This window comes from Erythranthe guttata, chromosome 14 (assembly GCF_056151865.1).
Source record: "Erythranthe guttata isolate IM_541 chromosome 14, IM_541, whole genome shotgun sequence".
NCBI lineage: Eukaryota > Viridiplantae > Streptophyta > Magnoliopsida > Lamiales > Phrymaceae > Erythranthe > Erythranthe guttata.
Window position 1 is genome coordinate 14,249,897 of NC_142546.1, and position 14,276 is coordinate 14,264,172.

A 14,276-nucleotide genomic window follows, 5' to 3' on the forward strand; every position below is an offset into this window, starting at 1 on the left:
TACTAGTAATTTCAGACCAACTTCCAGGGCAATTTCATTTTTCACCTTTAACATCTGGAGAAAAAGAAAAGGCAGGTCAGCAGCAAAAGAAAAGAGGTTGACCAAAAGATCCACTCTCTATCACTATGGGTCCCCTACATGAATTATTTTTTTACTTCAAATAGAAAAATATTATCTGTAATTCTCAAAAAGAAAATTTTCACATTCAAGAACTTCAAATTTTTTTACCCCCATTTTTGCCAGATTAAATGTACCAGTAATTCTTCTCCCTTTTTCAAATTGAATCCTGATTTCAAATCCCTGTTCACATTTCTTTTTCTTGTTTTTCTTGATTAGAAAACACAATTAAATTAATTTTCTTCTGTTATTTTTTATTTTCTTCCCAATTAAATTAACAAAAGAAAACCAGCTGCAGTTCGTTCAGATTGGGAATTGAGCACCGTAGAGATTGTGTATGTATAATTTCTTCTCTCCCCCATATGTTGTTAAATATGGTGTGTTTATTTATTTATGTATTTATTATTATTTTTTTATGGGGTTTTGCATGGTTTGATTTTTAATGAGTAGAAAAATATTTTATTTTCAGTTTTTCTTAGTTTTGATCAAGGAAAGATTGAATTTTTTTTTCTTTGGTCTGAATGTAAAAGGTTGTCTGAACATTCAAGAAAATGGTGATTTTTATTGTAGGGTTGGTAAATTTGAGCCGGGTTAACTTATTTTGCCTGATTGTGATGTTTGAATTTCTGGGTTTTCCGTAATACTTGTGATTAGGTCGTGATTAGGGAATTTTTTTTAATAAAAAAATGATCTTTACTGTTTACCTTTGCTAGATCTTTGACCCCTTTATTATCAAATTCTTTGCAGGATTATTAGCTTTTTTTTTTTTTTTGGTTTCTTGTTTCCTGATTAGCAGCATTGAGATCTTAATAATTTGCAATTGCTATGGATTCGTCGAACAAAATATCGTCTGGAGCTTCATCGAGCCACCATGTCGCACAAAGGACCGAAAGTTCGCTTGTAATGATTTCACATTCGGAGAATAAGAAAAGGGGGAGGCCAAGAAAATATAAACCCGAAGCATCTTCGAGCATGGCTTTTTCTCCAATGCCGCCACCGCCACTATCTTCGTCGGCCCCACCTGCAACCGCCAAGTCCTACGTGGAGGGTAAAAAACCGAATCTTGCGCGCCAAATCAATTCGGACAGAAAACAAAGAAATAGAATCGGAGCAGAAAAACTAGGTAAAAAAAAAAAACAATGTTGGACTCGTGTCGTGTTTCTAAAATCGAAGAGTGCGTAATAAATGTGAACGTTTTTTAAGTGCATTCAGTTCGAAGCTATGGGGTTTATTAACTATGTTCTTTATTATAATGTATTGTAATTGTTCGATTGTTGTACTTTTCTAATCACTGAAATCAACTAATTAATGCAAGGTAGTCAAAATCGGGATTGTAAGTAAAATCGAAAGGGAAGCTATAAAATCGTAATCGTAAAATCATGGGATCATACATTATATAGCATGCCTAATTTTACATATATAAAACATCCCTAACATTAATAAAGTAAAATCGTAGGATTTTGCCTGGATTAGGTGTCCACTAGATTTAACAAGGTAGAGGGGGGTAAAATCGTAAAATCCCAGGATTTTAATCGGGACTTTAAGTACCTTGGATATAGCTTTAATATGAAATTGGTTACTACTCGTAGAATTTATGAATTAATTCCGTACAATGAATAAATATCTGATATTGTGTTCTTGTTGATCTGCAGATGATTGGGTGGATTGCTTCACCGGGTCAAGTTTCTTGCCTCACGAGATAACAGTGAATACAGGCGAGGTAAATTTATTAACATTGGAATGGCATTTTCGTAGTTAATACCTTTTTTCGTCTAATTCTTTTATACGACATCTGTGAATGGATCCATAAAGCTGAAACATATGCAGATTTAGCTCGTAATTTCTTTTTTCCTTCTATGTAATGAAGAATTTTTCGGTCGAAAAATTGTTGAAATATCTTCGACTTAGGGACTTAGTCATGTTTCCTTTTTACATAAACATTTGATCACTTTCGATTATTACTGCATTAATTCTACACGAGAGTTAATATATATATATATATATATATATATATATATATATATATATATATATATATATATATATATATATATATATATATATATATATATATATATATATATATATATAATCGAATTTTGCTGACCGATTTTATTTGGTTAATAGGATATCTCTACAAAGATAATGGAATTTGCGCTACAAGGCCCTCGAAGTGTGTGTGTAATATCTGGCAATGGGACGGTTTCGAGAGTTAAAATTAGGCATCCGAATTCTTCGGGGAGCAATTTAACTTATGAGGTTTGCTTACTAATTTGTCTATTTATTTATGTTCTTTAATTGCTAAAGATTTTTTTTTTTAAATTAGCAAAGTTTTCACATATTCGACAATATCAAAGTTTTGAAATATTGTATTATGTTTGCGTTATATTACATTTGGTTTGTTATGTTTCCTAGTTTGATCCTTGAAAATTGGAAGGAATTTAATTGTAGGGTCGATTTGAAATTATTTCTTAATTGTAGGGTCTATTTGAAATTATTGCTTTTTCGGGGTCGTTTACTCCGATAGAGAAACCAGGCTCCAAATTCGGCAGGCAAGGAATGATGAAAATAAGTTTGTCCGGAGCCGATGGTCGTGTCGTCGGAGGCTTAATTGATGGTCCTACAATTGCCGCCGCTCCCGTTAAGGTACATATATATATATTTACAGTTTATTGCATTTAGTACCCCTGTGTTATATAGAATTGCTAAAAAATGCCTCGTGTTATAAATATTAGCAAAAAGAAAACCCCTATTTAGTCCGAATAGGCAAAATTTAAAACATGGAAACAACTAAATATTGGATGTTGAGTGACAAAGTTACATATGAATGATATATTTTGATTCATGGATATCTTTCTCATCCGACATCCAATTTTGGTGATTCAAGTTTGATTAGAAAACCAACTCAAAGAAATACAAATTCCGTGTTTTGAGTTTTTCCAAATTCAGACTAAAAAATGGTCAAACTCACATCTGAAGTCGAAACGGTATTATTAAAACTTGAAACGACATTTATCACATCTCTTTGTAAAAGGAGTACTAACTCTCTCTCTCTCTCTCTCTCTCTCTCTCTCTCTCTCTCTCTCTCTCTCTCTCTCTCTCTCTCTCTCTCTCTCTCTCTCTCTCTCTCTCTCTCTCTCTCTCTCACACACACACACACACACACACACAGGTTGTTGTTGCGAGTTTTCTCATGGGCAGTCCCGAAGTGGTCAAACCTAAGAAACTGAAAACCGAAGCTTCTGCAGGCCCGGTCGACGAATCGAGCGCGCCCACTAAAAATGTGGAGAGAAATTGCTCAACTATATCTCAGAACCAAACTAATTGGGGAACTTCAAAAACTGTAGAAAGATCAACTGCAGACATTAACATTTCCTTGCATGGATAGTTCGGTCGAAAAGGTTGCCTAGCTGGCGACTATCGATTGGTCTCTTTACTTAGTTAGCTCCAAGTGGGCAGAATTTGAAACCCTATTTTCATTTTTTTTTCTCGGAAATATTCATGGCATATATTATTACTTCAGTTGCTGTCAAATAACATCATTAATTATGAACAATATTTGAATTTGATTAAATATTATTGTACTTATCGAACTATTTCAACAGCTCGTGTTAATCGATCGATTATGCAGAAATCACCATGGAAGAAAAACTTAATATATGATGATGATTGATCAAAGACTCTTTTCTGATGCCCATCCTTTCTTCTCCAGAGCTTCCCTCAAAGCCTGTACATATATATATATATATATATATATATATATATATATATATATATATATATATATATATATATATATATATATATATATATATATACATGCGCATGAATTACGACACAAACTGACTATATGCCAAATAAAATAATATAATTAAATTAAATTAAATCACCTTAATCCTCTTTCTGTTTACGTCAAAATCGAAATTCCCTAGACGTGACGCAGATCGATATTGCACGATAGATTTCTTGCCCGGTGCAAACCAAAACTCAACATCATCGACAAACTGAGATACATAGCACAAAATGGAGTCACACACACACACACACACACACACACACTTAGAAGGCAAGAGAAAATAATAATATACTTACCCCCAAGATTGGGCTTTCGTATTCCACTCGAACATAGTCGTCTCTTTTCTCTGTTATTTTAGGCGTGAATTTGTCTGGTTTCGTAGATTTTATCTATGACAAAGAAACGTTGGAAATCACCTTTATATTTCTGTGCACACATTTGCACACACACACACACATATATATATATAGAGAGAGAGAGAAAGAGAGAGAGAGATTTATTTTACCACTTGAAGAAGCTCTTCCATTGCTTGTTCTTTGCTCACGGGCTTTTTACTCCCTCTACCCTCCGGTGGATTATAATTCCTAACGAAAAAGATTACAACGTACAATGTATCGTTATGCATTCACTTGTTTCACTACACAAAACACAATATTTATACACACACACACACACACTCATGTATGAGAAAGATTGATACACCTTAATAAGACATAGGTTTAAATTTCGGTCCGTATAAAGTTCGACTATACGCATGTATGAAAAAGAGAGGCAAGTTATATAATGAAAATGAAATAAATAGAAAACACATGTTAATTGCTGGTTTTGACCATAGACAAAATTTGAATAAATAAAAAATTGAATTGAAGGAAAAAAGAAAAGGAATAATAATACCAAGGGGGAGCATAGTGTGTGAGATCAGTGATATTCTCAGAAGTAGAAACACAGTTGTTAGTGGCTGGGCATAATGCTAGTCCACCTGTGCTTTTCTGCACCCCCAAGTATTTTGGTTTTGTTCCACTGCATCGCATCGCACAGAATTATTATAAGAAATTCATTCAGCAAAATTAATGGAAACAGAGGAGTGAGATTTGAGAAAGCAGCACCTGAATTGGAAAATGGCTCCAAGTACAGCAATTTCACTGCTCCTCAATATTATTTCCCTAAAATCAAAAATAAATTGATGATTACCTAAGTAAGTGGTTAATACATCAGTGTGTGTGTGTGTTTGTGTGTGTAATTACCTTCTAGTCTTGGTTTCAGCGGGTGGGTCCTCCTTCTGTGAACGAATTGAAAGTTTGATTTGGGAATTTGGAGAAGAAATATATGATTTTTTATGAATGAACAAGTTAGTATTGGGGGTTGCCGCCATTGAACCCATTTCTCAAAGCTTGTTTTTCTTTTGTCCACATGGAGAGGAAACTACATATATATAGACTTCACACTATTCTAATTTACTATTCACACTACCTACCATTATTTCTCTTTTTCAAAAAAAAAAAACAAAAACGTGTTTTTGACAACAGCACTTTATTATTTTACCGTCCATCAGTGGTGGTGTATAAAGTAGAATTTTCTGTAGGATAAATTACGGTCGCCCTCTAAAGTAAGGTCAAATTACAAAAAATCCCCATCATATTTGAATAATTACAACCATCCCTCAATTATAAATCTTATTACACGTTCACCCTTGTAATGTAATGACAAATTCAACATAATCTTCTACTTTTCGTTGAATGTTCTCTAGTTTGTACTCATTTTGTGCAGCAATGCGGTTTCTGATGCACCACAATCCGATGTTTACTAGCCAAGAGACGCATCTTATGATCATCTTCTTTCAAAATATGGAGCTTTAATGGGGTAAAACGGGTACAAACTGAAAAAATATTCCACATAATTCAGAAAATTCAACTAAATTTGACACCGCAACGATGGACGTGTAAGAAGATTCATAATTGAGGGATGATTGTAATTATCAAAACATTAGGGAGTTGTTCATAATTTAACATTACCTCGGGGGTGGCCGTGAGTAATTTACCCTACAATTTATTGGCTTTTTATTATTATTATTATTTTTTTTTTAGCATAATTATAAAAGATTCATGAAGTACTTAATAATAAACCAAAACAAGATAAATAAAAAAATAATAAAAAATGTTCAGCCTTGCAATAGTTGGTTCAAGCCATTAAAGAAGCTGAAAGACAATAATGTATCTTGCCTTCTTTAGGATGTATAATAGTTTCACAGATGGCCCTCTGCTTTTTTAGACCACCATTTCTTTCAAAAATATTCAAAATTAAATCGAGACAGAAAAAAAAATGTGCTCATTTACGCACACCGACCAATTCAACATCATACACAAGCCACGATTTTGGTGGAACGTTTTCTCCTGCTCCGTATTTTCCCACACTGCACCATATTTAAAAAAAAAAAACAATAATTTGCGTAAAAAATAGTTTTACACAAAGGAGTTTAGCATTCACGATTTACGAAGATTTCGAGCATAATTACCTCATAGATGGTGGAACAATGAGTCGCCTCTTGTCACCTACATGCATACCTGAGCACATATTTTGTGTTAATAATTAACATTATATCTATAAAAACGAAGACTAGTCTATTTCAATTCACAAGATAGCTAATAATATACCATCGATGCCAAGATTCCATCCTTCAATAATTCTTTCATCGCCTGAAAAGTAAAACATACAAAGAAAGACCAGTTTTCATTTTATTTTCTCCGACCATAGAGAAAATAACCATGGTTCGTAAAATTGCATAAAAAAGTAAAAAGCACTAGAATTTTTTACCTAATCGGAACTTGCAGGCAGTTTTGCCCACATTTGAGTCGAAAACATGACCATTCTCCTTCAACATGGCAGTGTAATAAATTTTGACCTGGTGCAAGATTTCATTTACTCAGACTATTAAAAAAAATGGCATTATCGTAAATATACACAACAAAGTGAAAAAAATCAAGAATATACCTTTTTTCCTGGAGCAGCTACTTTTCCATCTGACAGTCCATTTGTCACCTCTTCAATGGTCAGCCCGTTTGATAAGGTCTTGTTTCGAATTGGGTTTGCATTTTCAGTCTGATTAGGCGAGCCCATGTTCGAGCCTCCTTCGCCTTGAGTTTTGTTCTTCGTCTTTTTCTTACATTTCTTCTCAGGCTGACTAGTAGCATTAGCACATTTTACGAGGACATCGCTGCAAATAAAAACTTCTACTATGTGACACCAGTTTCATGTTCTAAATTTAATTGTCAAACTAAACCCCATTTATTATCAACAAAGAAACGAGTAGACAAAGACGGTACAAACTTATCAATCTGTTGTCCCTTGTCTCCATTTTCCGCTGGCAGATCTTTCATTGTCGAGTCGTCGTGTACTAAACCCTGTCCTAATGCACAATCTTTACCAACATTGTTAGATTCCTCTACAGTTCCTTCTGTGCTCGTCCCTTCCAAATTAACTTTTTTCCTTCTCTTCTTCGATTTTTTACTACTTCCAGATCCATGTTCTACAACATCCCTGCTTGAGCAAGTAGCGTAAGATGAAAGCTAATTACAGTTTTACAAAAATTGCCAAAGGAAATAACATTCTTACATATTTGTCGGGGCTTCAACTTCGTGATCTTTATCTTGAATTTCAGAGGTTTTCTCAGAATGTTTCTTTCTTTTCTTTGTCGGCTTTTCACTGATTTATGCCCCAGAAAAGAGCAGAAATAATAGACGACGAGTAAGATTCGTGTAATAGTAGTTTACAAAAAAAAAATGAAGTAGAGGTACATACAGATCACCAGATTTCATCTGATTCTCTCCATTGCACATAGGCAGATTTTGGTCAATTATGTTGACTTCTACATCGTTTCCATGAACGTTATCATTAATTAAGGCAACATCGTTTTCCACAATAGCTTCACCCTTCACTTCCCTACATAGATACACGAATATAGATCTAAATCATGTAATAACACAAACATGTGTACGTATGTAAAATATCCATAATATCCTCACATCACAGGTGGGAGGCTGGAGCAACATTGAACAAGAATTACACGGGAAAAGTGATAGCAAAGTACAATAATTTTATGGCTCGATTACCTTTCCAGTTCGCCGTTTTTATCTATCGGATCAAGCTTGTCGTTTGACTTTCTGTCACATACAACGTTATCTTTTGCCTTTTCGCCCATGTGTACTGTTGCCGGAGCAATCTTTTCTCCATCATCAGTCGAAGCTGTTGTCTTTGCAGCTTTTTTATTCTTAAATATAGATAAAAGGAAGCCGTCGTCATCTTCACTCTCAGACGAATTAGCATCACCATCTTCTTCATCGTCTGACTCAACCACTTGGAATTTCTTCGTAAGCCGTTTACCGCGAGCCTTTCCATTCTCCAGCTTATCGTTTTCCGGTGTACTCTCATCCATATCTTTAATAATCACACAAATTTCAGAAAATAAAGTCGACTATCAGAATAAACGTTAATAGCATCATTGTAGATAACAATAACAATAACCATACAAATGATCAAGAAACTACATATCTTATAACAAGATATAACGAAACATAATAGATAATTTATGAGTCATATGCCTAAATCAATTGAATCATATACATTAGAACTCTTACAAAATTGCAGCTACAATATTCCAACACGAACATCTGATTGTAATTACATACCTTGGCTGCTTACATCAGGGGATGGTGAACAAACTTGCACTTCATTGTCATCAATGAAACTGTCCTCGTATTTATCCTCATCACTACAGTAATTAGATCCGTCTGACTGGCTATTCTGAATATCCACACCAAACGATTCTCTATTGACTCAAAAGTAAAGGAAACTCAAAATTACCACCATGTAAACTAAACATAAACTCGAGAACAACAAAACAATCCACACCATAAATAATGAAGGAGTTGAAAAATACCCGTCATTGCATCATAAGATATAAATAGTATTTAGGTGGCGGCTAAACTGAAGAATAAAAAAAAAGAACGACGATAAAAAAAAAAGGATACGTGTCGCTCTGAGGATGGTTTAGTTGACTTCGAGCGACATAGTAACCAGAGAGGAAGACGCTTCGAGGGCCGATAACAGAAAACATGACATCATACGATTCCTCGAATTCCAAATCTAACTGACACGACTCTGTTTGATTGGGAAACAAAGCACAGATCAAAACTGGAGTTCGTTTACCCACGTTGCACTGTAGTATACTCTTCTTGGTAGCATCACCGATTCCCAGCATCGCCTAAACAAAAACTCGTAATTACGTTTACTGCAATTGAATAGAACATATTGCAAAGAAAAATCACAAAATTTAAGATCGGGTAAGCGGTCTCCTTTCCCCATCATTACATTCACATATCTAAATTTTTGTTAACACAAATTCAATGTGCATTGTGTTCATAATATCATTATCTTCATTCAAATGGTTAAAAATTTAGTAATCCAAGAAAATCGTACCTGGGTAATTCGAAGCCTTCCACTAGTCTTTTCACAAGAATGAATTACGGGCTTCCCCGGTTTCACCTCAATACCTGAATAAACAGTAACAAAATTAAAATTCACACACACGAACACACACACACACACACACACACACACACACACACACACACACACACATAAAAGTTACACTCATGAAAGAAAACGCACAAAAAAAATCAAAAAATGCAAATCATCGAAGGATTTCGGAGGTGCGCAACATGAAATTTGAATAACAATAATAATAAAATAAAATGAATCGAAAATAAAACACAATCTTTAGATTAGAGACAAACAAGAAGAAGAGAGAACGGCTCACCCCAGAAAGCCATTCCTTATGTAGAAAAAAAAAATCAGGAATTCTCGGAAATGAAGAGCAAATCGTGATTGCTTTATGCTTACAATTCTTGCCTCTTTTGAACCCTAATACTGTGTTTTTGTGTGTGAGAGAGAGAGAGGTTTTGGTGTTTTGGGGAATATTGAACATTGATTAGGATCTTTAAACCCTAAAATTTATATACGCGCTGAGCGGCGGAACGCGGGAGTCGGCACTCGGGTGTGTGAGAAAATAATTATATTTATGACCCCTTATGTTTGCTTTTATTTCAATTGCACCACCCTTTTAGCTTAGGATGTAGCAATTAGCCCCTATGGACTCAAAACATAATTATTCAAAAATATGTGTCTGTGTATGTATATATTTACATTGGAGGTGAAATGTTTTGTCGTTATTAAATATGTATTATTTTATAAATTTGACGAATTAATAATTTAGCCCTAATGTGGTCTCACTTCAAGAATTAGCTCGAGCTGAGGGACACGAGCTGAGAATCAGAATGCGAGAAGTCCAATGCATGCGTGTTGTAGGGACGAATAATTACTGCGAGCACAAAAACTCGAGCACTTGAGCTCCGAACTCTCCAATTAGATGCAAACATTCACTCATAAAGAGCGTTAGGGGGCGCCGGGATGTTTCCCAGCAAAAATCCTCTCACGCTCAAGTCAGGAATTATGAAAAATGATACAATTCAAAAGTCGAAGAAAAATTCGAGAATATTCGGGATTGGGGATTTCTATTATAAGAGTAGGTAGTGCAAGACTCGTAATTAGGCTACGTAAGCTATGGGCTCAAGCCCGTTAGTATCAAACAATTGGGCATAGTTTACCAAGATCATGAATCACATTTTCTCAGTCGGAACCTATAAAAAAATTTAATTTACGCAAAGTTATTAACTAATCGAGTATTAGATTATCGAAGTTCTACTGTATTGTCACACAACAAACATTAATTCATCATCACACATGTAAAACAATACATTTGAATATATGAATTGGAATATATATATATATATATATATATATATATATATATATATATATATATATATATATATATATATATATATATATATATATATATATATATATATATATGAGTGGAAATTAAGAAAAAAAGACTAATCCCAAATCATAACAACTGCAATAACTCCAACACCCAAAACCACAGCCAAAAACTTAAAGAATGGAGTATCAAAGTAACACTTAGCCACCGGTTTAAATCCTTTGGAAATTAAATGATTAATTGCCACGTAGATAAATACACCGCAAGCGATTCCCATTGTGATAGCGTAAGTCCAATCGGCGCTTCGGCCTTGTGAGGTGGCATCGAGAGCGATGCCTATTCCGATGCCGACGGGGCTCGAGATAGCAAAGGCGAAGGAGTAAATTAGTGTCGTTAAAAATGGTCGCTTTGGTATCATTCTTAGGAGTGCAATTCCCATTGCTATTGCTGCGAATATCTTGTGTAGCGATATCGTCCATAGGTTTCTCCATGCATCGCCTTTTGTATCTGGCATAATCAAATAAGAAAAATTAAAAATTAAAAATTACGAATCGGGGTTTTTCACGTTATTAATTTTTCTAGCAATGTAATATTAATTAATTTGACATGCAATATGAACGCATAGTGGTAGGATCGGTAATGGTTTTCGATTTTCAGCAAAATCGGGTGGTGGGGTCGGATAGGTGAAATTGGCTGATAATTGTCCGACCCGACCCATGCTCAGCCCTAATTTATATAGTAGAATCTCAATGAATTAATAATTTCGATTAAATAATAATTTCTCATGATCCCGACTCGGTGAAAACGTATTAAATTATTAGTTCGATAATTTAATATTTCGTTAAATTAATAGAATTTTGTTAGTCTCAACTTAAATAATTTATAGATAATTTATAGAGATTTAACTGTAGATATACCTGCAATGCCGACAGCGATACCCTCGAAAACGGAGTGGAAGCAAAGAGCGAGTATGAGAAGTACGGTGTCGCCGACGGACGAAGTCGTCGTCAAGACAGGGTTATTATGGTCTTTTCCACCTTCCACGTCATCATTGCCGCCTCCGTTGTTTTCTCGGACAACGTACGCAACGACGCAGTCGCCCAGCATGGTCAGAAGATAGCCGGCCGCCGCCAGCATGAACGCGAAAGGGTACGGCTTCGGCGTAAGATCGGCGAACGTGGAGTTCGAATCGCTGAGGAAATGCATGAGCGCCGTCCCCAAGAATACCCCTCCGGCGAACTGAGTCCCCAGCAGGAGAAAGCTCTCGTTCCATCTGTAGAAGTACGGTGACACCCCGCCGGCGAACGTGGCGGCGAACATGATTATCAGGCACCAGATCTTCACCAGGACCAGCCCCTTCGAGTGCAGATCATTCTTGCTACCGCCGCCGTCGGCGGTGGTGGTGCCGTTTGCAGTTGAAGTACCGCCGGGAACCTCGTCGTCATCGTGGCCGCCGCCGCCGTGGCTTCGGATCTCCGGGAAGTGGAGGAGCAAGACGAGAAATATGATTACCAGAGTTGACTTGGCAGAAGCCATGTATATTAATATGGCTTTGATTTGATTTTTTTTTCTTTTTTTGGATAATATGTATTTAAATAGATAATTATATTGGAATGTGTATATATATAACATATGTATATATATTATATATATATATATATAGTATTGTGTCTTGGAGAGTAGTACAGATTTGACTTTTACAATATTGTACTGCACAAAGAGGACGACCAAAAAAAGAGTACTTTCACTTGATAATTAGCTGTTTTGTTCTGTCCAAATGAAATCTCTCCTGAAAAATGATTACGAAATTATATTTATTAATTAATTCATTATTGCAGCAATTAAACTGTGGTGACCACGGATCCAACAACATGAAACTTAGACAATCATTATATATGGGTTTAATAGCATTTTGCAATCTCGATTTTGTCCTTTTTTTTACTTTACCACCTTAAAAAAAAATTACACGGACACATCCGAGGAAACTCCCAAGGAGGAAGAAAAACCGGAGCTTTAGTTTAATTAGTTTCTAATCCAGGCAAGTTTTAAATAAGTTCAATTGACTCCTTAGAAATTTCATATCACACCCCCATAAGGAATTTCGGGTGTGGGGACTAAAAGTGAATAAAATTTTAACTTTAGAGGGTTAAAATACATAAACTAATAGATAAATAACACACTAATGGATCTGCCCCTGCATATGATATCTAAATTGCTCCGGGCGATTTAATTTGATAATAACATATTGGGCCAAACTCTGAGAATTCACATGAATTTGGGCCATAATGATCATTGTGAAAACTTAATGGGCTATCATCTCATTACAAAAAAATATTAAATAATAAATTAATTAATTAAATTAAAAATACCGATATGACCACACTATTTTATTTTACCCTTGGTTTGTTGGAATATAACTTGTGCATGACAAATTAAATTAATTTTTTTTTCTCTAAATAATCAACACAGTTAAACGTCTATAAATTAATACAATTGGCTCATGGAAATCCTATTAATTTAGCGAATTATTAAACTATCGAGTTAATAATTTAACACATTTTCACCAAGTCGGGATCGCGACAAACTATTATTTAATCGAGATTATTAATTTATCGAGGTTCTAATGTAGAACAAAAGTAGGGTAATATCGTCTTTTGCACGCACTTAAGAAGGGTTATAAAGTCATTTCACACGGCCTTTAAATTGGCATTAAAAAAGGACTACTAGAGTGTAACAAAAATCAGTTGAAAATGATGGATACAAATAACTTATCCCACTAGTAGAACTCATCAACCAATTAAAGGAATTACGGAGGATGTTATTTCAATATATATATAGTTTATGAAGCAAATTATATAACTAAGATTGATTTTCATGATTTATAATAAATTAAATAAATAAATAATTGTAAAAGAAAGTTATCTCATAGGGTTTAGGAGTTGGTATTTAGGGTTTAGGGTTTGGTATATGTATATATATATAGGGGTTGGGGGGATTTTTAGGGTTTCGGCTAGTTACAAACTCAAATGTGAACACATACGCTTTCGGAAAATTAGATGCTACACTTTTTTTTTTTTTTTTTTTTTTTAAGAGAACGACACCCAATGAGGGTGGGGGGTTAGGCTTGACCCCCTACCTGTTTATAAAACAAAATTTAAGAAGTACATAATGAGTTTCGCTCAAATTGCTACTGCCCAACATATGGCTAATAATAGCAATTGACAAACAAAAGACAATAGGTAACTAACAAAACGTTAAGAAAACGGGCAAAACAGGTGGCCCAAATAATAAAAAGGACGGGGTGGGAATGATCATAAAAGGTCGGGGAAGACCAAGGTAGACCGTTCGCCTCACCACAACAGCCGAGGCCACTTACACTTTCGCCAAAAATGGGCGAAACAGGTATAACGGCTGCGAAATGTGTGGCACCATTCGGCAAACAGTCTAGTCTTGATAGACCCAAACAATCCATAATCACCCCAACCCTTCCTAACATGTAAAGTTCACGAAAATTCCTAAATTGCCAAT

At 35.0% G+C, this 14,276-nt stretch overlaps 4 protein-coding genes across 9 annotated transcripts; 1 reads left to right on the forward strand and 3 right to left on the reverse strand.

The window, feature by feature from the left end:
- The first annotated feature begins 153 nt into the window (after positions 1 to 153).
- Positions 154 to 3,719, forward strand: LOC105965594 (AT-hook motif nuclear-localized protein 1). 5 transcript variants are annotated; one of them, XM_088814579.1, is made up of 6 exons: positions 154 to 452; positions 865 to 1,240; positions 1,770 to 1,837; positions 2,245 to 2,376; positions 2,599 to 2,763; positions 3,290 to 3,719. In XM_088814579.1, the coding sequence occupies exons 2-6, from the start codon at positions 943 to 945 to the stop codon at positions 3,503 to 3,505; spliced, it is 879 nt and encodes a 292-aa protein (XP_088670705.1). In that variant the 5' UTR covers positions 154 to 452; positions 865 to 942; the 3' UTR covers positions 3,506 to 3,719. The 5 variants fall into 5 exon arrangements, with proteins under 5 accessions (XP_088670705.1, XP_088670709.1, XP_088670708.1 ...); XM_088814583.1 differs by having other exon boundaries at positions 159 to 456; positions 914 to 1,240; XM_088814582.1 differs by having other exon boundaries at positions 187 to 452; positions 914 to 1,240.
- On the reverse strand, positions 3,641 to 5,364 carry LOC105965575 (DUF1499 family protein). 2 transcript variants are annotated; one of them, XM_088814584.1, is made up of 7 exons: positions 5,158 to 5,364; positions 5,020 to 5,076; positions 4,808 to 4,933; positions 4,419 to 4,497; positions 4,210 to 4,302; positions 4,008 to 4,121; positions 3,641 to 3,844 (listed from the first exon to the last, which is right to left on the reverse strand). In XM_088814584.1, exons 1-7 carry the CDS (start codon positions 5,292 to 5,294, stop codon positions 3,791 to 3,793), a joined length of 660 nt encoding a protein of 219 aa, XP_088670710.1. In that variant the 5' UTR covers positions 5,295 to 5,364; the 3' UTR covers positions 3,641 to 3,790. The 2 variants fall into 2 exon arrangements, with proteins under 2 accessions (XP_088670710.1, XP_088670711.1); XM_088814585.1 differs by lacking the exon at positions 4,808 to 4,933 and having other exon boundaries at positions 5,158 to 5,301.
- Positions 5,365 to 6,058: 694 nt separating this feature from the next.
- LOC105965599 (peptidyl-prolyl cis-trans isomerase FKBP43) lies at positions 6,059 to 9,894 on the reverse strand. Its single transcript, XM_012990167.2, has 13 exons — positions 9,726 to 9,894; positions 9,386 to 9,459; positions 8,938 to 9,170; positions 8,596 to 8,735; positions 8,020 to 8,344; positions 7,709 to 7,849; positions 7,523 to 7,612; positions 7,238 to 7,447; positions 6,902 to 7,124; positions 6,725 to 6,812; positions 6,565 to 6,606; positions 6,426 to 6,474; positions 6,059 to 6,323 (listed from the first exon to the last, which is right to left on the reverse strand). The coding sequence occupies exons 1-13, from the start codon at positions 9,736 to 9,738 to the stop codon at positions 6,239 to 6,241; spliced, it is 1,713 nt and encodes a 570-aa protein (XP_012845621.2). The 5' UTR covers positions 9,739 to 9,894; the 3' UTR covers positions 6,059 to 6,238.
- Positions 9,895 to 10,853: 959 nt separating this feature from the next.
- Positions 10,854 to 12,355, reverse strand: ZIP2 (ZRT/IRT-like protein 2). The gene is made up of 2 exons (XM_012990137.2): positions 11,666 to 12,355; positions 10,854 to 11,255 (listed from the first exon to the last, which is right to left on the reverse strand). The coding sequence occupies exons 1-2, from the start codon at positions 12,282 to 12,284 to the stop codon at positions 10,864 to 10,866; spliced, it is 1,011 nt and encodes a 336-aa protein (XP_012845591.2). The 5' UTR covers positions 12,285 to 12,355; the 3' UTR covers positions 10,854 to 10,863.
- Positions 12,356 to 14,276: the final 1,921 nt, after the last annotated feature.

What these genes read in the sequence shown, in the direction of transcription:
- LOC105965594 (XM_088814579.1), top strand. Translation starts at nt 943, where the DNA reads ATGGATTCGTCGAACAAAATATCGTCTGGAGCTTCATCGAGCCACCAT. An exon ending in AATCGGAGCAGAAAAACTAG is followed by an intron (nt 1,241 to 1,769) that starts GTAAAAAAAAAA and finishes GTTGATCTGCAG; the next exon opens with ATGATTGGGTGGATTGCTTC. An exon ending in TTGCCGCCGCTCCCGTTAAG is followed by an intron (nt 2,764 to 3,289) that starts GTACATATATAT and finishes ACACACACACAG; the next exon opens with GTTGTTGTTGCGAGTTTTCT.
- LOC105965575 (XM_088814584.1), bottom strand. Translation starts at nt 5,294, where the DNA reads ATGGGTTCAATGGCGGCAACCCCCAATACTAACTTGTTCATTCATAAA. An exon ending in ACACACTATGCTCCCCCTTG is followed by an intron (nt 4,498 to 4,807) that starts GTATTATTATTC and finishes CTTTTTCGTTAG; the next exon opens with GAATTATAATCCACCGGAGG. An exon ending in TAAACAGAAAGAGGATTAAG is followed by an intron (nt 3,845 to 4,007) that starts GTGATTTAATTT and finishes ATATATGTACAG; the next exon opens with GCTTTGAGGGAAGCTCTGGA.
- LOC105965599 (XM_012990167.2), bottom strand. An exon ending in AACCATCCTCAGAGCGACAC is followed by an intron (nt 8,736 to 8,937) that starts GTATCCTTTTTT and finishes TTGAGTCAATAG; the next exon opens with AGAATCGTTTGGTGTGGATA. An exon ending in AAAAACGGCGAACTGGAAAG is followed by an intron (nt 7,850 to 8,019) that starts GTAATCGAGCCA and finishes GTATCTATGTAG; the next exon opens with GGAAGTGAAGGGTGAAGCTA.
- ZIP2 (XM_012990137.2), bottom strand. Translation starts at nt 12,284, where the DNA reads ATGGCTTCTGCCAAGTCAACTCTGGTAATCATATTTCTCGTCTTGCTC. An exon ending in TATCGCTGTCGGCATTGCAG is followed by an intron (nt 11,256 to 11,665) that starts GTATATCTACAG and finishes TGATTATGCCAG; the next exon opens with ATACAAAAGGCGATGCATGG.